Source organism: Arctopsyche grandis, chromosome 9, assembly GCF_051622035.1.
Source record: "Arctopsyche grandis isolate Sample6627 chromosome 9, ASM5162203v2, whole genome shotgun sequence".
NCBI lineage: Eukaryota > Metazoa > Arthropoda > Insecta > Trichoptera > Hydropsychidae > Arctopsyche > Arctopsyche grandis.
Genome location: NC_135363.1, coordinates 13394450 through 13416764, shown reverse-complemented (window position 1 = coordinate 13416764; position 22315 = coordinate 13394450). Strand labels below are relative to the sequence as shown.

The window sequence follows — 22315 nt, the reverse complement described above, 5'->3', positions numbered from 1 at the left end:
TAATTATAATTATGATTTAAATAGGTTTTTGAAATATATATTGGCCACTCTATTCATCAGCTTATATGGATAATATTATTTATGCAAGATATAGCTTAGTAGCTAATTAATTGAAAAATAAACATTTAATATTTACAGAAAAATAAAATATATTTTGAGAAGTTGTTGCATATTATGTATTTATATTTAAACGTTTAGATACAAGGCAGATACATTAAAAATTTAAATATGACAAAAAGTACACTTTAAATACATTTAATGATTATTTTAGACTAGATTTATTTTCTACAAAAAAAAGCTGCAGTCGGTCAAATAATCGAATCATATGGAATGACATGTGCAATAAAATAAGCTCTTTCTCTGCTAAGACTTGTTGAAGCTTTCCAAGATTTGTTTGTGTCGTCGTATTCCCAAACATCACTTAAAAAACCTTTTTCATTAGATCCACCTTAAAATCAAAACCATAAATAAATTATACATTTAAGGCATATAATTTCAAATTAAGTTATAAAAAACTCACCCATGCTAAGTAGTTTATTTTGGAAACAGCAGAGACTGATTCCTTTTGCAGGTTTTGGTAGTTTAGTAAATGCTGTCCACAGATTTGCATACGGATCGTAATATTCGACACTGTCTAAATAAGTATTAAGTGGCACTTTTAATCCACCAGCGACAAAAAGTTTCTCTTTAAATGCGACGCTCTAAAATGGTGAAATCAAAATTGAGTTAATTTTATTTTGGAGAGTTTTATATTATTTGCGATTGTTGTTAATAAAATTAATTGATATTCACCGAATGATCCGCTCTACTCTGAATCATCTGAGCACGGTAAGTCCAAGCATTGGTTTCCAATGAATACATCTGCACTTTATTCGTTTGTATTCCATTTTCAGATGAAATTCCGCCTGTTACAAATATTTTGTCATCGATTACAGAAGCACTATGCCAATAAACAGCCAGCAACAATGGAGCGATGTTCTCCCAATCCCCAGTCTTGCTGTTCCACCTAATCGAAATCAATAAGCGTTAACTTGTCTTTCAATCGATCTGTTGAAATGATTCCAATTTAATCACCTTTCCACTGAAGATAAATTTTCACCACCAAAACCACCAATAGCGTAGACATCCGTGGAGGAATCGCGACAAAGTTTCACTGCTGAGAAATAACGACGAACTTGATTTAACGGCTTCAATGGATGTTTCTGACCGTTTTCCAAATCAATATATTCCACCTGAAAACAAATAAATTTGTTATATTCCGATTTCTCTAAGTAGGTACTTCACAACACCGGAAAACGTTACCGAAGTCAATGATTTAGGTGAAGAATTCTGTCCGCCGATGATTATGATCCAATTTCCCACGAGGACAGACCCCAACAATATTTTATTAATTCCTATGTCTTCGGATAGAGTCCAACTTTTCTTTCGTCCATCAAATATATCGATGGTATTTGCCATCTGAAAACACGTTATGCAATAAAATAATTAACTTACAATCCAAAAAAATATTATACTTGTGATATAAAACTCACATCTAACTGTAGCCCCCCTACCAGTGCCATTTTTTGTTTATTTCCACGATGGGTCTCTTTTTGGATGGAAGATTTATTATTCTTGTTTTTAATTGCTTGTTTAATAGAAGTCATACACTCTGCACACACATTGCAGAACGTCATTACTTCATCGACGAGGAACTTAAAATATAACACATTATTCGAATGATTTTTTTTTCAATAAACTGAAATGTTCATTTAATTTCAAATACCTCCATCGAAAGCAAGGATAATCTCACGGATCTCATCAATTGAGCCAATTCAATTTTACGGTTTGCATCGTCATGATTTACCCACAATTTCACAGCATTGAATACGTCTTCTTCGGAAGACATTATCAAATCGTCCGATTTCAAGATTTCGGTCACGTTGGAGGTTGGCAGATTGAGAAAATCTTGAGTTGTGTGCAACTAAAACAAAAATGGAATTGAGAAATATTCAAGTGACATATTTTTACTTTATCTATGTTTTATATAATCAACACCCACCGTCTCGAAATTTTTCAGAGTAAAATCCATTGCCTTTTTTATTAATTCGGAATCTCCCGATAATTTCAAAACTTCCAGACAGTTTGAAAGATCGACTGTTTTAAATTGTTTTGGAATTTTCACTTCGAGTCGGTTGGCTAGCTCCATTAATTTTTCGAATTGATTTTCGTCAATGCCTAAAATTATATTTCATTATAACATTTGAAGACGAAAATAACTGATAATTTTAAATGTTTATGAACTCGTACTTATTTGTCCAGTGTAACAATACTTCAGGATTGCTTCGATGACTTCGAATTCAAAATCTGAAAATATCTCCTCCACTCGACCTTCGTTTGTCCCAAAGAATTCACTGCACGCCATTAGGACGATCAAGTGCGCGGGGAAGCTGCAATTATGAAAAATGATAATTTAAACTGACAAAACCATTTGGATATTAAAGATTTTTGGATTTGAATTAAGCTACTTTCGGCCTCGAACAGTAAAACCGGCGTCGCATTTCTTATCCCGTTTCATGGCATCATACAAATACTCCACCCGTTTTGCAGCAAAATCGGACTTCGGCTTCAATACGAACATCTTCTTCTCTTAGTTTCCTCCTGAAATATAAATTGAAAATTAGACATTGTAAATACGGTAAAACTATAAGCACAATAAAGTTATACTTACCAATTAGACGGAACAGCAGCGAATGATTTGAAGCACTCTCATTCTGCGGTTTTATCACGATAGATAAGGATATCTCAATCCTGTTGTTGCATTGAAACGTATATTAATTATTTACTGAAACCAAACATTCAAAATAAACTTTATTTTAAACAAAATAAATTTTTCATAAATGCCATAGTACCATGACAGGAGACCCTAAATCGACACTATGACCAACATATATATATTTATTTATTTATTTTAAACAGACCATTGTGGCATAACAGGAATTCCTAAAGCGCCACAATGGTCAAAAAATATAACACAAAAAAGAAAAAAAACAAAATAACAATTAAACATAAACATAAATACATCCATACATACATAAAAAATAGCATTTATAATAACAGATAAAGTAAAAATATCAAATAAAATATATATATATATATATATATATATATATATATATATATATATATATATATATATATATATAATATATATATATATATATATATATATATATATATATATATATATATATATATATATATATATATATATATATATATATATATATATATATATATATATATATATATTTTTTTTTTTATAATAATAATAACAATATTATGACCAATGTGACCCGACAGGTTGCCCCAATGCGTCACACCAGTCTAACAAAAAAAGAAAAGAACAATAAAAATTGCCAATACTTTAATACTCCAAAGAAATATGTATTTAGAAATGCCAATAATCCTTCTCGAAGATAGTGAGTCAAAGCCTAGCATACCTTGTAAAAAGGCAGTGGGAAATAAATAGGGATAATATTTATATTTCCTCATATAAAGGCACCTAAAAAACTTTTTTTGAACTCTTTCTATCAAGGCAGAGAATTTAATTTCAGTGGGACTCCAAATTACAGACCCAAACTCTAATATCTTCCGGACAAGCGAACAATAAAGCAACATCATTATACAATACTTGGATCTTGGAAGTAGTGAGCATTGCGCAAAACAAATCCAAGCATTTTGGTTGCCCTACAGCACATATCTAAAATATAAATCGAAAATTTGAAGTAACTACTAAACAGTATGCCAAGATCAACAGTCAGTTCGCGATAACTGATAGTTCCAAAGGCTATAAGCAGTGGTGTCACCCTAATGGTCTCCATGGGTTTCCGGAAACCCGTTATTAAAAATCAAAAGTTTCCGGTAACCCGTTATTTAATCTAAAAATTCATATAATTTTTGTTAAAAAATATACAAAATCTTGAAAATTGAATGAACTTTCATGTAATAGTGCCTTGGACGAGAAAAAATGTACATATTTTCAAAATATTCAATTCAAATTACGCCACTGGACATTATACCACAGAAAAATATGTTTTTACAATATTATGTTTACAATAATAATGAAAAACCGCATGAAAACAACCATCCACTCATCCGATATTAAAATAATCGTCATAAAAAGGAATACTTCCGAATTAACCATAATTTAAAGTTAGTGATTAATGAGAACTGATTAATAACCGCAAAAATGTATTTTCGCGGTTAAACGCAAAAATATAAGATAATTAAAATGACAGTGGAAAAACCGCACAAAAAACAACCGACTATTGAAAATAAAAGCAGAATTGTTGATACTGATTTCAACTCTATCTATGTATAATCTAATACAGCGTTTCCCAACTTAAGGTACGCGTACCACTTGGTTGTACGCGAAAAAAATCAGTAATGGCGGACATGCAGGAATGAATGATTTACAATCATAAAAATAGAAATATTTTTTATATCTAATATATAATTTCGAAAGAGACTTTGTAAGTTTGTATCTTTGTTTGGGAACATCGAAAACAAAATAAAATTTCCATGACGACAATTCAATTGGTTAAATGTTATATTTTTTTCGCTTGAAATAAATTTAATAAAAAAACAAATGAACATTTACTATTAGATTCGCCATGTTTAAGTTGTTTATATTAAAAATATTGAGTGAAGCCGGGTAAAAAAACTAGTGATTCATAAGCATTATCTTAATTAGTCATCGTCGACGTCAATATGTACAGTCGATGATCGAAAATCTGACAATCGATACGTTTTCCTCAGATCCGGCATGGTTTTTGGAATGCATTTTTAAATTTACCGCGTTCACGCTCCAATAAATAAATAACTTGAATTTGACACTTGAGAACAGTTCGATAATAATTTTTAATGTTGCAGATAAAATTGAAAGTACATATGGTTAGAAAATTAGATTTTTGGAATTTATGTATCGAAAATGATCAAACTGAAGTATTTGAAACTTTACATAATTTCTTATCTGAAAACATGAGTCGTATGTCTCGGGATATACGTGAAAAAATTATTAAATATTTAATAGGGCTGAAATCGTCTTTTATGCAGTGCTTCCCCAAACCTTAAGAAGCAAACAATGTGATTTCAAAACCCTTTGATAATGTAAATTTTCGGACAGCTACCAAGGAAAAGGAGAACTTGATTGAACTTTCAAATTATAGCATTTAAAAACTGAATTCGAAATAAATAAGGTTATTAATTTTTGGCTAGAATATGAACAGCTTTATGATATAGCGCTTAAATTTCTGTCGCCATTTACTAGCACTGAACTGGTTGAGAAAGCTTTCTCTTCATATATTTTAATAAGACAAATATAGAAATTGATTGAATCCAGCTCCAAACTTAAGGGTAAATCTCGCATCATTTGAACCAAATTTAATATAACAAACATAATAAAAATTAAAAAAAAATCTCATTAAATTTATTTTGTAACGAGATTTAATGAAAAGAAAACATATTATATGTACATTGTAATTTTATTATCAATAATAGAAGTGTGACAAGATAGTAGATAAATATATTAAACTTTAAGCATATTATAATTGTGACTCCACAAATAACTTTTTTTCCACAAAATTTCTTACCAAAATAGATTTACATATTGCGAGTAACCTGTCTTCACATTCCTTACCATGCAAATACTATATATACTAATTACACTTGCAAAAACAAATTTCATGAAATACAATAATTTTTATATGGTGGTACAATTTACTGCTATGTACTACCAAGTGGTACGCGAGTCAAAAAAAGTTGGGAAACGCTGATCTAATATATAATTTGGAAAGAAACTTTGTATGTATGTAACCTACGTTCGCTGGGTATGTCGTAAATCCGTGACGTTATCGAATAAATTAATCGATTTTTTTTCGATTCAAAGGATTCGAAGTCCCCGGTGGCCAAAGGCACCGAGACTAGGAGTGGAGCCCTAGGGAGCTCAGACGCCGGGAGCGAAGCCCTAGGGGACGCAGTTGCCGGATTCTGATAAACATATAATTTCGTATACATATAATTTTTTATAAGAGACTTACTATATATGTTTGTTTGTTCGTGACAGTCAATTTAATAAAAAAAACAAATTAGTATTCAAATAAATTTATATAAAATAATACTATTCAAATAAATTTAATAAAATGTTTACTATTAGATTAGTCATGTTTAAGCGGTTTATATTACAAATACCGAGCGAAGCCGGGTAACAGCTATACAGCTAGTATTATACTAAATTCAATATTCAGTCATTTTAATTTATGTTTATTAAACACGTGTAAAATGCAACGTAACAATCCTTGAAATGATATGACAAACTGAGAAAAGAGTTTTCATACCGAAACAAATCGAGACATCAACAACTAAACTTCATTTTAACGGTTTGAACCTTGACCTATTTTTGGTTCCATACCAGTGGTGGCTCGTGAGAATTCATAGAGGGGGGGCTGCAGAGATTAATCGGGATGTAATAGCTCGTTGACCATACCGGTGATCAAATGCAGACAAAAATAGCATGCATATGTACTATACTGGGAGGTCTGCAGCCCTGCAGCCAATATGGACGGCAAAAATAGCTGTAACCCGCAGCCCATATAGACGAGCCGCCACTGTTCTATACAATATTACTGGTTCTGAATGTCATCAACTTGATAGAGCATTTGCTAAAGCAATATATGCATCAAACTGTCCTTTATCTATTGATGTTGTTGTTATAAATGCATAAAATATTCAATGTTAATGAGGATTTTGTATTATATTAAATGTATTGTATGAATAAATATTATATTTGTGGGAATCTCGTTACATTCATCAAAACATTTACTGCGACGCAGAATACATTCCCAAAACCAGTCGAAGCACACCTGCAGCCATTATACTAAACTCAAGCGGAACGGTGCCAAAACCTTCGAGAAAGTTCCACCCCTCACACTCGAGCGGAACAAAACCAGTCGAAGCACACCTGCAGCCATTAAACTAAACTCAAGCGGAACGCCCCTACCAGTTGAGCGGAACCAAAACGGTCGAAGCACACCGCAGCCATTAAACTACATCGAGCGGAACGGCGCCAATCATTCCAGAAAATTCTACCCCTCGACAAAAGCACATTCCTCGCTTACGCATCAACAACCACCACCATGGGTCAGGTGATTCCAGAAACACTATGTACAGACTCCAGGGATGTTCAACTCGAGAGCACCCCGGAAGTCGGTTTTGTAGAAGCTCGTGGTAAGCGTGGGCGGGGCTGGTTTCCTCAAGGTGCCTTCCTTCGTCGTCGGTGGTCTGGTCTCTGCTGATGTCGGCTGCTCTGCTATGTCCCTTTCTCCTTCGTAATGTGCGTGGGATGCGTGATGTGGAAAAAGGGGGGAATTGTAATAATGAAAACAGGTTGTAATTCTGTTTGTATGGTGACTGTATTTTATATATATATATATGTATATACAGAGATCAAGCAGAGGGGACAGGGGGGAGGGAGACCGTCGTGAAATTAGCGCGCACGTGTTCGAGAGGTTATGATAACCTCACTCCTCACGTGACTACGTGATCTGACTTCGACGAAGAAAGACCAGGATTTCCTCACTTCTCACCGGACGTATACTGAAGCTGTACTTCCAGTATCGTCTGCCGATCCAGGCTGAGCTGATCGGGACTCGGTGGTGGGAACAAACTCGGTAGCGAACAGAGATGTTCACTCGACCGAAGCGGAAAACGAATAGGAGGCGTGGACGCGCGCTCTGCGCCGATCTCCCTCCAAAACGGCTCCTTTGGTCGTAACACCACGAAAGCTGACCATGAAGACTTGGTCGGAACATACTCCCCCCGTTGGAAGTCAGAGGATCGAATTCCAAAACAAACAAGAATTAATGGTGCACAAGCGACTAATGAAATACACAAAAATCAAGCAAATAAGCAAAAAAATAACAACAAAATAAAAAACAACACAACACATAACCCAGTCAGCAAACAAAATAACATTAGTCCATCGTCAATTTCCCATCCTACATAAGCAGCTGACTAAGCCGGCAAGAAACAAACAAAAAATAGACAAACAAACAACCAAAACACCAACAAATAACCAACACCAATGCTAGGTAACAATATTGTTCAATCGTTATATGTCCCAATCTATCCTGATAGCTCTATTACAAAGCACCAATCAAACCAACAAGAGAAGCATAAAAGAAAAGCAACTCAAAAACTTAAGTTAAAACACATAAACTGAATCCACAACACAGATACAAACAACGCGCCAACTTTAATGTGGGACGTTATGAACGTTCGCCACACCGTTGCACAAATTCACTGAGTGCTGCTCGACTGGCAGTCGAGCTACTCGCCGGACTGCTCGCTTGGTGTTGCTGATGGAGGAGTAGTAGGACCTACTCCTGTGCCCCTGTCTGCCAGGGGCCGCTGCTGCATGTGCTGGTGTGGTAGCACCCTCGCTCCGGGCTGATCGACCAGATCCTCCTGCTGTTGCGCAACTAGTGGTGCGCCAACTAGGAACTGGCCAGGAGTTATGGGAGCTGGGTTGGGAAGGTCGAAAGATGTGAGGGTTAAAGGGCGCGGGTACATTGCGCTTCGGCAAGCGGAATCTTCGTACCGCGGAAATACGCGATTCGTCCAGGGGACGCGTAACTGTCTTGACTGGACGTCTCGCGCCAAAACAAGATAACGGATCACGACCCGTTGTGTGATGGCAATTCCGAGAATCGCTTGAAACTGTGGGCGCTTCTAGAGAGCCGCCCAATATCCAGCCGAAAGCTGTATTCATCATCGCGATGCGTCCTCCTCTGTCACCGCGTGACTTGGAGGGAACTAAAATGGTACGTTTGCCATTGCGTAACATCGCATGATAGGCGTCGCTGCCTATCACCATATCCACTGTACCGGGAATATCGAATGATGGATCGGCAAGGGGGAGATGAAGCGGCAAATGGCTCCGAATCTCGGACACGTTGCGCGATGGAAGTTGATTCGCGATCTCGGGCATGATTGCGCAATCGAGATCAACACTGGAGCCCTGATTGGGGATGCGCGGTAGAATTCGAATTACCGCGCCACTAGTAATGGACGTCCTATTTGAACCTATTCCTACCAGGTTGACGTCCATCCTTTTCGACTTTAAGGCGAGTCGCCTTCTTAAGTCTTCAGAGATGAGGTTGAGTTCAGAGCCGTTATCTAACAATGCTCGAACCTTGTGCGAACGCCCATCTCCGCCGCGAACTTGTACTTCCACGGTGGATAACAGGACAATTCGGGCGTGAGAAGGCGATACGCGTCTCACCGAGTGTAAAACCAACGATGATTTTACGGGTTTGGCGTTCTCTGATTTCTTGGGGCTCCGATAATGTTTGGCCTTATTTGAAGGCGAAGTTTGGTATGGAGTTGAGTCATGTAACATGGTGTGATGGGCATGACCGCATTTGAAGCATCTCTGCTTTGTTTGGCACGCGTGAACTATGTGCCCTGGCCTCAAGCAGTTGAGACATAGTCGACGTTTTATGGCGTTCGACCTACGCTCATCACCGCTCATTTGGCGGAATGATGGACAGGCTAGCAGAGAATGACTTCCGCTGCAACTGATGCAGGAGGGGCGTTCCCTCCTCACATGCAGAACTGCTGCCTTCGGATTCGTAATGGTTCTTGGTCGAGGCTTCGACTCGCCTTTTAAGACGAAGTCGGCATTTGCCATCGATTGGCACTGGCACGTTAGAAAATGCATTATTTTGCTAAACGTGCAGTCTTCATACTTGGGAGTCTGAAGCTCCCATTGCAGAAGTGTACTCCGGTCGAGTTTTCTGGTGATAAACATCACCAGAATCTCGTTCCAGGTCTCGACCCGGACGCCCAAGTTAACGAGCGCACGTACATGCATGTTGGCATCATCTATGAGACGACGCAGACTGACGTGATTGTTGCTCACGACTGGCTCGGCTTCAAGCAATGCCTGAAGGTGATACTGAACAACAATTTTTTTGTTGTTATAGCGTTGATCCAAAATGGACCACGCGCTCGTAAATGAATCTGAAGCTAATTCCAAGCCGTCAACTAAACGTTGGGGCTCTCCTTTTAGGCTTCCTAGTAAGTATTGGAACCGGGCGATTTGCGAACTCTCGCCGGCCATAGCGGCCAAGAAGCGTTGTGAAAAAAGCGGCCAATTTTGGACGTTGCCTTCGAAGGTGGGCAACTCCAAACGGGGCAATTTTATTGCCGAATTTGATTGCGGTACAGGTGACATTGTGAGGTTAGCGCCATCTAACGGTGAAGCGCTCAATTGCGGCTCACGCAAATTGATTGCTTCGGTGCATCGCACGAAGGCGGCCATATGCTCCCTATCAAATAGGTCCACGACGGATTCGGAGGCCTGCGCCTCTTCTTGGTCCAGCTCGTTTATCTGAGCTTGGATCGCTTCGAATTCAGACAGTAATGGTCTGATTGTTTCGAGCCTGATTCTGAGCTCGAAGATGCTCAGATCGTCCCCCAATTGATTCGCGTTTCTCGTTAACCGAGCGCGAATTCTTTTCCGCGTATTTTTAAGCGTACTCAAAGACGCCATTATTGAAATGCGACGAAATCAAACAAAGGAAAAAATGGACGCGGGAAAAAACAAAATGGACGTTGACGACCAAAAAAAAATAGCAACAACAACAGAAAAATTCTAATTACGACCAACCTGGATTCGACGACGTTGGAAGACCAGCTCTGAAGACATCCGGTTCGAAGGACCAAATGTACAGACTCCAGGGATGTTCAACTCGAGAGCACCCCGGAAGTCGGTTTTGTAGAAGCTCGTGGTAAGCGTGGGCGGGGCTGGTTTCCTCAAGGTGCCTTCCTTCGTCGTCGGTGGTCTGGTCTCTGCTGATGTCGGCTGCTCTGCTATGTCCCTTTCTCCTTCGTAATGTGCGTGGGATGCGTGATGTGGAAAAAGGGGGGAATTGTAATAATGAAAACAGGTTGTAATTCTGTTTGTATGGTGACTGTATTTTATATATATATATGTATATACAGAGATCAAGCAGAGGGGACAGGGGGGAGGGAGACCGTCGTGAAATTAGCGCGCACGTGTTCGAGAGGTTATGATAACCTCACTCCTCACGTGACTACGTGATCTGACTTCGACGAAGAAAGACCAGGATTTCCTCACTTCTCACCGGACGTATACTGAAGCTGTACTTCCAGTATCGTCTGCCGATCCAGGCTGAGCTGATCGGGACTCGGTGGTGGGAACAAACTCGGTAGCGAACAGAGATGTTCACTCGACCGAAGCGGAAAACGAATAGGAGGCGTGGACGCGCGCTCTGCGCCGATCTCCCTCCAAAACGGCTCCTTTGGTCGTAACACCACGAAAGCTGACCATGAAGACTTGGTCGGAACACACTATAAAAGGAGGTACAACCCAAACAACGCCAGTCGACCCACAGCAGCAAGCGTCGACACACAGCAGCAGACCAGTCGACATCCAGCTCCTGACCTGCCACCACTACACTACGCGGACTTGGAAGATCAACCTGCCGAACGAGCCAGCAACACACTGCCGTATCCAGAGACCTTCCGAACATAGCCGAACGACGAGCCAGCAACACACTGCCGCATCCAGAGACCTTCTGAACATAGCTGAATGCCGAGCCAGCGACACTCTACCATATCCAGAGACCGCTGAACGACATACTTTTGCCCAAATATAATACCTTTGTACAACCATAGACAAACAATAAAACTTTATTAAAACAAGCACAACAGTGTTTCGTTAGGCTGGGATACGGTCAACACACAGTACCCCGCCTACATATTTGACATTCAAATAATTTTTTAAAAACTCTTATGTTTAAATGAATGTGATCTTTCTTTAATTATTACCTATGTTCTAAAATATGTTGTATTATTTTGGTCAATCTCAATTAAAAAAATACAGTTTTATATAAAAAAAACTCCAATTATTCCAAAGTTTCCGGTTTTTTCCCAAATTTCCCGGGTTTTTTCCCGTTCGTTCAAAATTCCCATTTTTGCCCATCTCTATTTACGAGTCGGAGTGCCTATGCATTGAAAAACTAAGAGCGTTGTGAGATGTTGGCGAAACTGCAGCGAGTGGTTTCGTTTTAGCGAGTGGTGTGTTGTAGGCACTGTGTGTTATTTATGTGTGCTGTCAGTGCGATTGATCGCGGGTGCGGTTCTTGGAGTCGTTCTTCGGATCGGGACAGTGCGGGAAGTGAGGGGTCGGGAAGAGTCGGGAAGAGTCGAGAAGAGTCGAGAAGAGTCGGGACATGACACGTTCTCGTCTACACTCTCGCGCAGTGACCCTCACCAGAAGCTGTCACTCGACGCTGTCCACTTCATGATGTCGCTATGATGTTCGAAACATGTTGCGCTGGTGAAGCGTAGAGAGAAAAGCCGGACAATGCCGAAGCTGACGTGCCCGTGGCTGCTGGTGTGGTGTTTGACAGCAGCAGCAGCATCATCACTCTTCAACGTGGACTCGATGTGTCCGCACAAATGTGTCTGTCGCAGCGTCCCCTCTACGGACTCGACTGAATCCCTCAAGGCGACGTGTGGGACCCCAAACGAGCCCATAAACAGCCTGCAAGAGATTGACTTTTCTCAACTCGTTCCTCTTCTCATCAATCTGTAACTAATGTTTACATTCATTATTTTCCCCAAGCTGACTTGTTTTTGTACAACCATAATTTTAATTTTGTTCACAGAAATTTATCTGGAAATATTATAACAAGTTTATCGACTAATCTGAGTTTTCCATTTCTACAAAAGTTGTGAGTATTATTTGCCATTTGCAATGAAGGCTTATATGAATTTTCACATGTCATATATTCTCAATTCTGTTTATATACAATTTTGATATAAATTGTTAAAAAAATGTATAAAATCTGTTTTGTAGACTATTTTGATAAAACTTTTTAAAACGTAATGATTGTGAATTTCTACAGAATAAAAACTATAATATGATCAATAAGATAAAAGGAAAATGTTTAAAATACACTTAAGAGGGCTGTCCACCCGAAACCTTAATTTTGTTGCCGTTCCTTTCTTCGATATAAATATTGAGTGAATGCAACAATATACATCAATATATATATTGAGTGAATGCGACAGTTGCGCTTCGACCAGATAATACGTATTTTAAGTCGACAAAATCGAGTTTTCGTATTCTTCAATTTTCTCTTCCGAAACTGGTTCGATGAAACGATTTCATCATCGGTATGAGAAAGATATTTTCTATGCAACTGTGTGCGTATTTTTTTTTAAATCGACCGTTAAATAAGCACGCTGGACTCTTTTCGTGGGTGTAAAAAAGATGCGATTTTATAGATGTTTGGCGGCTCCTAGCTCCTATAAAAAATAACTTATCAAAAAAATAAAAACACAGATGCATGCCAATGGTGGATATCCATAGCATATTAAAAAATAATTTCTCTATTGCCATAATTGAGAAAGGGAGAAGTGTAATACGTTTGTGTGGACAAGGCGCTGGTGTCCAGCCCTCTTAATGGTGATGATTGTTTGTAATATGTTGTTTTATTAAAATCTAATGTGTTTATATTATTTTTAGGGATTTAAGTCGTAACAATATATCAATGATTGAACCGGATACCTTTTCCGAGTTGAAATCCTTGCAAAAGCTTGATCTGTCCAACAATTTAATAAAACATATATTTAAAGATGTATTCACCGGTCTTGACAGCCTCTACCGTCTTATATTGAGTCATAATAAAATATCCACGATAAGTAACGACACGTTCGATAGATTACCAGCTTTAACTCAATTGTTGGTGCATTTTTTTTATTATACTAAATGTATAGCGATATTTGATTGTTGGATTATAATTAAAACTTAAAATTGCAGAGATATTTCCAATAACCTGCTGAAGTGTGATTGCGACATTTTATGGATGGTAAATTGGTCTCAAAATAAGAAATTAAAACTAATTGGAAATCCAAGGTGTGTGTTTCCCGAATCTTTGAACGAGCACAGTATAAAAAAGCTAAAGACTGATACTTTTAAATGTGAATCGATAAATGTTTTACCAAATGCTCTGATACTGCAGCCTCAAAACAGCCAGGTATGTAAATATAAATGTCACGAATGAATATTTTGTTACGTATTAAATTGTTTCACTCATATGTTTTGTAAATTAGGTGGTGTTTGAAGGCGATTCTTTAATATTAAAATGTAAGGCACCTTTTTCTACGATTAAAACAATTTATAACTTAACTTGGTCACTGCCGAATAACATTGACGAGATATCCTATATTAGGTTTGATTCATTATTTTTTATATAGTCGAAAAGTATAATCCGAAAAGAACAAAATAAAATAATTTTACCCTTTTGCAGTATTTCCGATGTGAACATATTAGAAGAAGGTTTAGCTGAATCAATTTTGACAATCGCAAAATTATTGGGCAATCATTCGGGCGTATATACCTGCACATATTATGAACACAATTTTACAAAATTGTTTGAAAATATCAGCATTGTAGTCATATCGAATATTACTAAATATTGTCCGATGACAGGTTTATATTGATTTTTTTTGTAATAATATTTTTAGTTTATAATATTCTTTTTTTTATATAATTTTTAATATTAATTACAGTAACATCTAATAATAAAGGATTATATACTTGGCCTGGAAGTATTTCGGGTAATCTTGTATCACAGCCTTGCTATAACAAAGAAGGAGCATTAGCATACTACAACTGTTCCGAAGATGGTTATTGGTCTCAATTGAATACATCGGCTTGCTCTTATGCAAGTCAAAGAACGAAAGTAAACAATCAACCGTTTTAACTACACATTAAAAATAAAATTAAATCGTTATAAACAAATTTGAATTTATTTTAGATGCTTGAACAATTTGCTCTGCTAAAGTTTGCCGTAGTCAAGGGAAATGTGCTTAGTGCAAGTCAAAGCATATATAATTTATTATTGAACAGTACTCCTCCAATGGGTATTTTAGATGATCCGGATGATATTAACTTTATTGTTGGTGCCCTTAGTAATTATCTTCAATATGCTAACATAGAGGAAGGATTGGGTTAGTGGATCGCAAATTTGAATGAACTTGAATTTTTTTATAGTTCTTTTCTATTAATTGGATTTTTTTAGGTTCTACTCTTTTAGATGTAGTCAACATAATGATGAGCTTACCTCAGTCGATTTTGATGGCGGCTGAAAACATGTATAATTCTTGTTCTTCTATCACTAATATAGTCGAACAACTTTCTCCGCACATATCCAATATTGAAGGGCAAAAGGCAAGTAAACCCTGCATTTGCCATACAATATATCAATATACTAGCGTAAGACATGCTTAAGTTTGATATTTTACAGAACAATCTAGCTATAGAACGTTTTTCTATAAAACGAGAAACCTTCAATGGAATGACATGTACATGGTATTCAAAGCCTGCCTTATCTAGTCAAACGGAAAATGAACCTAACAGAATGCTTCTTTGTTCAACGAGTAATGTAACTATTCCATTATTGGCAGATAGAGACAAAATTATAGAAGCTAGTATTCAGGTACATTTGTTTTCCATATATTTTAAAATCTATTCATTATTATTGACTTAATTGATCTATTTCGTATTTTTTTATTATTTTTAGATACCTAAAACATTATTACATAGAATAGAACAGTCTTTCTATGGTGCGGGAAGTCAACATTCATATAACTTAGTGGTGACGATGTATGAAAAATCATCATTCTTCCCAAGATTACCTGCTATTAAAACAGAAAATACTTCTAATAGTGGTGTCAATGAAGTAAATGGGGATTTATATGGAGGCAATCCTAAAAATAAATTCAGTAAATTAGCTATAACTACTCCTATAGTTGGTATCAAACTAGGTGAGATTATAAAACTGGAAAATATACCCATTAATTATAGGTTTTTATTAATATTTTTTTTTGTTTCAGCTAATATTACACTGTTAAATCCACTTGTGGAACCTATTTACATTTTCGTGCCTGATTTGGCTATTTCACTAGGTGTTGGTGACAGAGCAGTTCTTTGGGACGAAGAAACGAAAATGTGGTCTGATTCATCAGAAGGTATTTAGTACATGTATAATACATGATTATATTTTATAAAAACTAGATTTAATTTTAAATATAATTTTTTTGTCAGGTTGTAGTATACTTCGTTATTCAGTAACAAATACGGTCGTTATTCAGTGTCGTAAACTAGGCTACGTTGGATTGATGCAAAGTGTGGAAACTAGTATGTATGAAGGAAGGTAAATATTAATTTTATTAAAACCTATAAAGTTTAAGTATTTTTTTATTACATATTATATGCATTGTTAAATTTAATTATTGCAGGAGTGGTGGTGCTCGGTTTCGATTTTCTCATCCAGCAGTCTACGTAGGAAGCTCAATTTTGTTAGTTTGTTTATTGGCATCAATTCTCACATATACATTATGCTATTCGGAAATTCACATGACTGCTAGAGCAAAGCATTCTTTAATTAATACCTGGCTGGCTTTAAGTCTGTTGTGTTTCTTATACACTCTGGGTATTTACCAAACTGAAGACATTCAACTTTGCCAAGCTATTGGTCTTCTCATTCATTATTTGACACTGTCATGTTTGCTTTGGATTACGGTCACCGTCAGTCAGCTTTACAAAAATCTGTCTAAAAGTCAAAACCAACCTTTACAATCTCCAGATGATGAACTTCCACCCGAAGTCCCGATACAGAAACCAATTCTAGGAATATATTTAGTCGGATGGGGAATAGCTTTAATCGTATGTGGTATATCTGGCGCAGTTAATATGAAAGACTATGCATCACATTCGCATTGTTTTCTCAGCAATGCACCAGCATTGAGTGCAGTGTTTGTACCTGCGGTTATCATTGTACTATTTATATCAATTTTGTTTTTATTGATCAGATGTACCATAAGAAATGTGAATGGACAGTTGTCAGAGGGCACTCAAGCTACGGAAAATGTCGATTTAGAAATGTGGGAGCCTAGTTTATTGGTTAATAATCAGATCGATAGACAAAGCGAACACAGCACTGTGGAAAGTGAAGTCGAAGATACGGAACATACACCAATTGTGCAATTGAGAGCTCTTGTTATTGTGCTATTCATTTATTTGCTGACTTGGTTTTGTGGAATCGTTGCTGTTTATTGTCCATTTTCATTTTATACACCATATAAAGAGGATATATTCAGTGTTCTGTATGCTGTTTTTGCCATAATCTTGGGAATATTTATATTATTTTTTTATGGTATAGCAAGAAGCGATGTGAGATCCCAATGGCTGTTGATGCAGTGCTATTTGAAAAAACGAAAGAAGTGTTGTCGAACGCGGAGCGTTTTCGATGCGAATGCTCAAAACGTAGCTAGTACTCATGCTTTGGCTCCCATATCAAATGCAGTGGCAGCGCAAACTCGTTCTAGATCCAGTAGCCAAAATTCGAACAGAACCAATAGTAAATCTAATAATAGTAATATCCTCAAAGCAGCAGCTGAATTCAACAGTCACACTCTTCCTGATTCGTTGTCTAATGGGAATAAAGTATCAAATATGAATTTGGTCGTTCTTCATCGACAACAATACAGATCGAACAACTCTGTCGTCACTTTTCCCGAGTCAGGTGCGAATTGTGCTGAAATATTCTATAATCCGAATCAAAGCAATGTTGCTCGTAAATTTTTCAAGAAACAACGAAAGAATGTTCGTCGAAATTGTTTGGATATTCCAAGACGACATAATTTTGACACAGATTCCCAAGTTTCAAGTGTACCTTTGCCCTCCATTGAAAATATGGATGGCGTATCAAATATATTTACATCCAGTTCTAAAGTAAACAACACCAATATTCATGTTGAAAAAGGTCAATTATCAGACAACGGGTTGAAAGAATCCAGAAATCAATCAAACCCCAACATTCTATCGGACAACGAAGATAATTCTGACAAACCTCAATTGAAAAGGTATATTATTGAAAAAGAACCTTTGAAGCAACAAAACAAACGGGATAAGATCAATGACAAGAAAGTATCTAATCAAAATCCGGTTATAGTGAATATTTACACTAATATACCCGAAACTAAAGTACCTCAACATCAAGTAGTCTCATCAGCCCAGTTAAAAATTCGTCAAGAAAATGCTGAGCACGACAATAAAATAGGTTCAAGCATTTCGGCTGAAGAATTCAACTGCAAAGGAAGTGTTGAAAATCTACCTACTATGAGAACAGTTTCTCAACAGTGTAGTTTGGAATATAGTTCTACGTCGGAAGTAGCAACACCTCTAAATCAACTCGGTTCAGATAAAACTCTCAACACACACTCCGAATTAACCTCTTTACAGGAAACGCATAGTGCTTTGTGTTCTGCACACGAAATAGCTAGCGACACCGACGATGCACCAAGCTTTGCTAAATACATCGATTTCAGCAAATCGAATAAGGGTATCGAAAATTCTAAACAACATACGAGCTGTTCCAAATTGCAACAAGAATGTGACAATTCAAAGTATGATCGAAAAAGTATAAATAGATCTTTGCAAGACATCAATTCTAAAAGTCAGACTGAAGTGAACAACAGTAGATTACATATTAATGACAATATCGGTGCATCCGAGTCTGATCATTTGTTCTTCAAAGAAAAGCCGAATAAAAAATTCAAAAGTTCAAAACAGAGTGGCGAGTGTCAATCTAGTTGTCATCAATCGAATAAAAGTGATTGTGAAATCAATAATATGGGTGGGTCTGAACAACTGTTTGACAATGAGAGTGATATTTATTTCCCCAATTATCAAATGTCCGAAGTCAGCATCAGAAGTCATGGACTGTATGCACCTCCGTCTAAGTTGTGCGTAAACGACATAGGTCTTGATTTAAGCAATGGAGAATTGTCTCAGAATCAACAGGATGACGATTGTTATGAAAATCAATATGTCAACTATAATCCAGCGTGGAAGAAATCCAATTATGACACCAGATTTTATCGTAGTCCGGCCGTTAGCTGTCCAGACGTGAATCACTTTGATAACGACAGTCCCACGTCTTTGGTGAGCGAGATTGACGAACTTTACAAACAGATCACCATCAAAGACAGACGTTCCAAAAAGTATTCTCATTCGGCACATGGCAGTCGTCATCACAATGATCGTGCGATCAGACATTGCGAAAGTGATAGCTGTATCAGTGAATCACATTCGGATATTTTAGAGTCTGATCAAAAGGCTGAAACAAGAGTGTAAAGTTTTTTATTGCCAAATCGTCATTGACGTTAGTTATAAATTGTATATTGATACAAAACAAATTTCAATTTTATATTTTGTTTAAGTTATTAGCGAAGTTTCCTATTAAGATATGTCAATTTTTTAGAACATCTTTACATATATCTTAATTATATCATACGTATATCAAATGTCAATCGTTTAATATTAAGTAGGAAAAATCATCTTTTGTATGTATGTATAGTAATTAAGAGGGCTTGCCTACTGAATAGATTATTATAAGGTTATAAGATGATATTTGACATGTTTGTAATTTTTATATATTGGCGAAATTCAGAAGACGTTATAAAAAGTTAGTGAATATAGTGTGGAATTATTTGTATGTTATCATTTTATATTACCAATTTGAATTCTTTATGAATTTTACAGATTCGTCGTTGGTTGGGTAAAATAACTTACTAGAAGCAAATGGTTCCCCATAATATTATACAAGCTTGTTAGTTTTGGGGTTTGTGAAAAAAATAAATGTTGCTTTTCATAATGATGATTGATAAAGATGTTTCAGAGAATATATCGTAGTACCAAAATCACAACGAATTTTTATACTTTGTAATATGAAAACTGCATTTTTTATGTGAATAGTATAGTATATTTAGGCTGTAATAATTTGCATTTATTATAAATACGTGTTAGATAAATTTTGCTGTACTTATTGATAATTTTTTATTTATTTTAAGCTTACATATCAGACGTGTTTATGTAAGTGTAATCGTTAAGAGCTATGAAACTTCGATGTGCTTTTATACTCAGCCTTAAATTATTATCAGCAGAATGTTTGTCGCTGAATTGAAATTTATCGATTTATCGACATTGCGTGCGATTAATCACTGCTTATTTTAGAAAAAAATTAAAATAAATATCGTCAGCATTAATTTTCTTTAGGTATGTATGATATGATATCATTGATAATGAATCTTGAAAGTTGCCATTTTGGGTAAGTGTTGATATGCAATAATTTTGATCTCATTAAATGGTGTTTTGAAATGCGTAAAATAAATACTATATTCTATATTGAGAGTTTCACAGTTTTAGATATTTATTGCACAATTTTCTTTTTTGTAATTACAATGAAATATAACTTTTCTACCATAAAAGCTTTTTCACCATCAAAATAAAAATGATCCAAAAAAAATGAAAAATAATATTGCGATGATACGACTGATTTATGATGAAAATAAAGTAGAACTAATCAATATGAAGTATGAGTAATGGTAGAAATCAATTGTAATTTTCTACATAGTACAACAAATTGAATTAATTTTTATAGTGGTGATTTTTTTATTTTGATCTCAATTCTCATAAAACATATTTTAAGAATTGGAGCAAAATTTTTCCAAACATATTCCTCTTTAGTCATTTTATTTGATAACTTATGAGCTTGTTTTCTTAAGTTTTTCTTTGTTTTACATAGTGTCAAACGCACAAGATCAATTCTGATCAAGTATTTATCTCTACATTTAAAAATTCTAATTTTTATACTAGAAATTGTACAAATTTGTATTATTTAAGACGCCAAATGCATTTATTTTGTAATAGATAATATTAATAAATGAAATTAATTTCGTATCGACCTAACGGTAAAGTCTATAGATAATAATTTAAATATTTAACAGCTAAATCTTATGTAAATTTTTTATTGTGCCATAGCATATCGTTCATTTTAATTTTTGCATGCTGTTTTCGTTTATTCCTATTTTTTAATCTTTAATTTACTTACTGTACCTGATGATAATAAGACTTTTTTTATTCTTTTAGTCTTAACTAGGAAAGTAGAATTGACGATTTCAAAATTTAACTGTAAGTTATACTACTCATGCTTCTGTGAGTGAAATGCATTTCAAAATATTTGCCTTTTTATGTACGAATGTATGTATATATATTATATATATTAAAATATACATATAGTGTGCTTAAAAACTATTTATCAGAGTTGTTTATTGATTGAAGTAATAATGTCCCTATGATTGTGTTTAAAAGAAATAAAAACTTTTAATTATACTTAAGACTTTCCTCTTTTTAGATATTATCCTTATATTTATTGGCAATAGAAACACACAATCAAAATTTATCGAATACGGTAATGGTATAAATTTACTTTAAGCTGAATATCTAATATATAATTTGGAAAGAGACTTTGTATGTATGTATCCTTGGTTGTTCGTTCGTTCGTATGATTCGATTTTTTTTTTTCGATTCATAGGCGCCGATATATTTTTTAAATAAAATGTTAACTATTAAATTAGTCATGTTTAAGCGGTTGATATTACAAATACCGAGCGAAGCCGGGTAATACAACTATTAAAACTATAATTTTAAAGGCAAATTTTTGCCTTCAAATTCAAGTCCATTTAAATTCATAATAGTCTCTTCAATCTCCATACATATTTGTATGGTGTGTACAACATGAAAAGTATATAGTATATAAAATTTGACGGATATCATGAAACGACGCTGTTTCGTTTTTGATACATCATAATTGGAAGTTTTTCAAATCAGAAAAATTTTCAATCCAGGAATGCAGTACAGCTTTTATGATCTAGAATCAGGTTCAGTGATCTCATTTTTTTCAACACAAAGGACAAGTCGAACGATGGCATCATCGCGCTCTTGTACGAACATGTAAAGCCAACCTCGCCTGAAATTATCTTCTTTCACAAGAACAAAGACACAATCAACTCGCTCCATAGTAACGGTCGTAAACCCATAGGAACCCCATAAGCATTAACCGATGATCTCAACAATATCATCATCGAGTTTCTGTACGAGCATGCAGAGCTGAACTCACTTGAAATTATCTTTGCTCATACATACAAGGGCAACGACTGAATTCGACTTGCTTTATTTATAATATCGCGAGCCCGTAGAAACTTCCAGAAGCATGATCTCGTCACCCGGAGACAAAGAATAGCCTCGGCCCCGTAGGAACTCCTGAAAGCATGATGACATCACTCAACCAGTATAATAACCAACGCAGCAGATTCAAACGGCAGTTCAGCCGGC

The 22315-nt window shown here is 35.8% G+C and overlaps 3 protein-coding genes across 3 annotated transcripts in view; 1 reads left to right on the top strand and 2 right to left on the bottom strand.

Moving 5' to 3' along the window:
• LOC143917210 (uncharacterized) overlaps positions 1-9893 on the bottom strand; it is a 40469-nt gene extending 30576 nt beyond the window's left edge. Inside the window, exon 1 of the mRNA XM_077438689.1 lies at positions 8422-9893. Within this exon, the coding sequence (XP_077294815.1) occupies positions 8422-9850 (1429 nt within the window). The 5' untranslated portion in view covers positions 9851-9893. The remainder of the gene's footprint in view (positions 1-8421) is intronic.
• Positions 157-2824, bottom strand: LOC143917215 (kelch-like protein 25). Its single transcript, XM_077438698.1, has 11 exons — positions 2711-2824; positions 2508-2640; positions 2290-2429; positions 2042-2217; positions 1766-1963; positions 1533-1694; positions 1303-1458; positions 1075-1232; positions 793-1006; positions 521-701; positions 157-448 (listed from the first exon to the last, which is right to left on the bottom strand). Exons 2-11 carry the CDS (start codon positions 2618-2620, stop codon positions 309-311), a joined length of 1638 nt encoding a protein of 545 aa, XP_077294824.1. The 5' UTR covers positions 2621-2640; positions 2711-2824; the 3' UTR covers positions 157-308.
• A 2271-nt stretch (positions 9894-12164) lies between the features above and the next one.
• Remo (Remoulade) lies at positions 12165-20480 on the top strand. Its single transcript, XM_077438670.1, has 14 exons — positions 12165-12660; positions 12738-12803; positions 13601-13816; positions 13895-14111; positions 14188-14306; positions 14385-14566; positions 14647-14819; positions 14895-15087; positions 15159-15307; positions 15384-15575; positions 15660-15903; positions 15973-16107; positions 16184-16292; positions 16378-20480. The coding sequence occupies exons 1-14, from the start codon at positions 12434-12436 to the stop codon at positions 19274-19276; spliced, it is 5121 nt and encodes a 1706-aa protein (XP_077294796.1). The 5' UTR covers positions 12165-12433; the 3' UTR covers positions 19277-20480.
• The last annotated feature ends 1835 nt before the right edge of the window (positions 20481-22315 follow it).

What these genes read in the sequence shown, in the direction of transcription:
- LOC143917215 (XM_077438698.1), bottom strand. Translation starts at nt 2,620, where the DNA reads ATGTTCGTATTGAAGCCGAAGTCCGATTTTGCTGCAAAACGGGTGGAG. An exon ending in TAGGGGGGCTACAGTTAGAT is followed by an intron (nt 1,459 to 1,532) that starts GTGAGTTTTATA and finishes ACGTGTTTTCAG; the next exon opens with ATGGCAAATACCATCGATAT. An exon ending in AGAGTAGAGCGGATCATTCG is followed by an intron (nt 702 to 792) that starts GTGAATATCAAT and finishes TCACCATTTTAG; the next exon opens with AGCGTCGCATTTAAAGAGAA.
- Remo (XM_077438670.1), top strand. Translation starts at nt 12,434, where the DNA reads ATGCCGAAGCTGACGTGCCCGTGGCTGCTGGTGTGGTGTTTGACAGCA. An exon ending in TTATAGAAGCTAGTATTCAG is followed by an intron (nt 15,576 to 15,659) that starts GTACATTTGTTT and finishes TATTATTTTTAG; the next exon opens with ATACCTAAAACATTATTACA. An exon ending in TATAGTTGGTATCAAACTAG is followed by an intron (nt 15,904 to 15,972) that starts GTGAGATTATAA and finishes TTTTTGTTTCAG; the next exon opens with CTAATATTACACTGTTAAAT.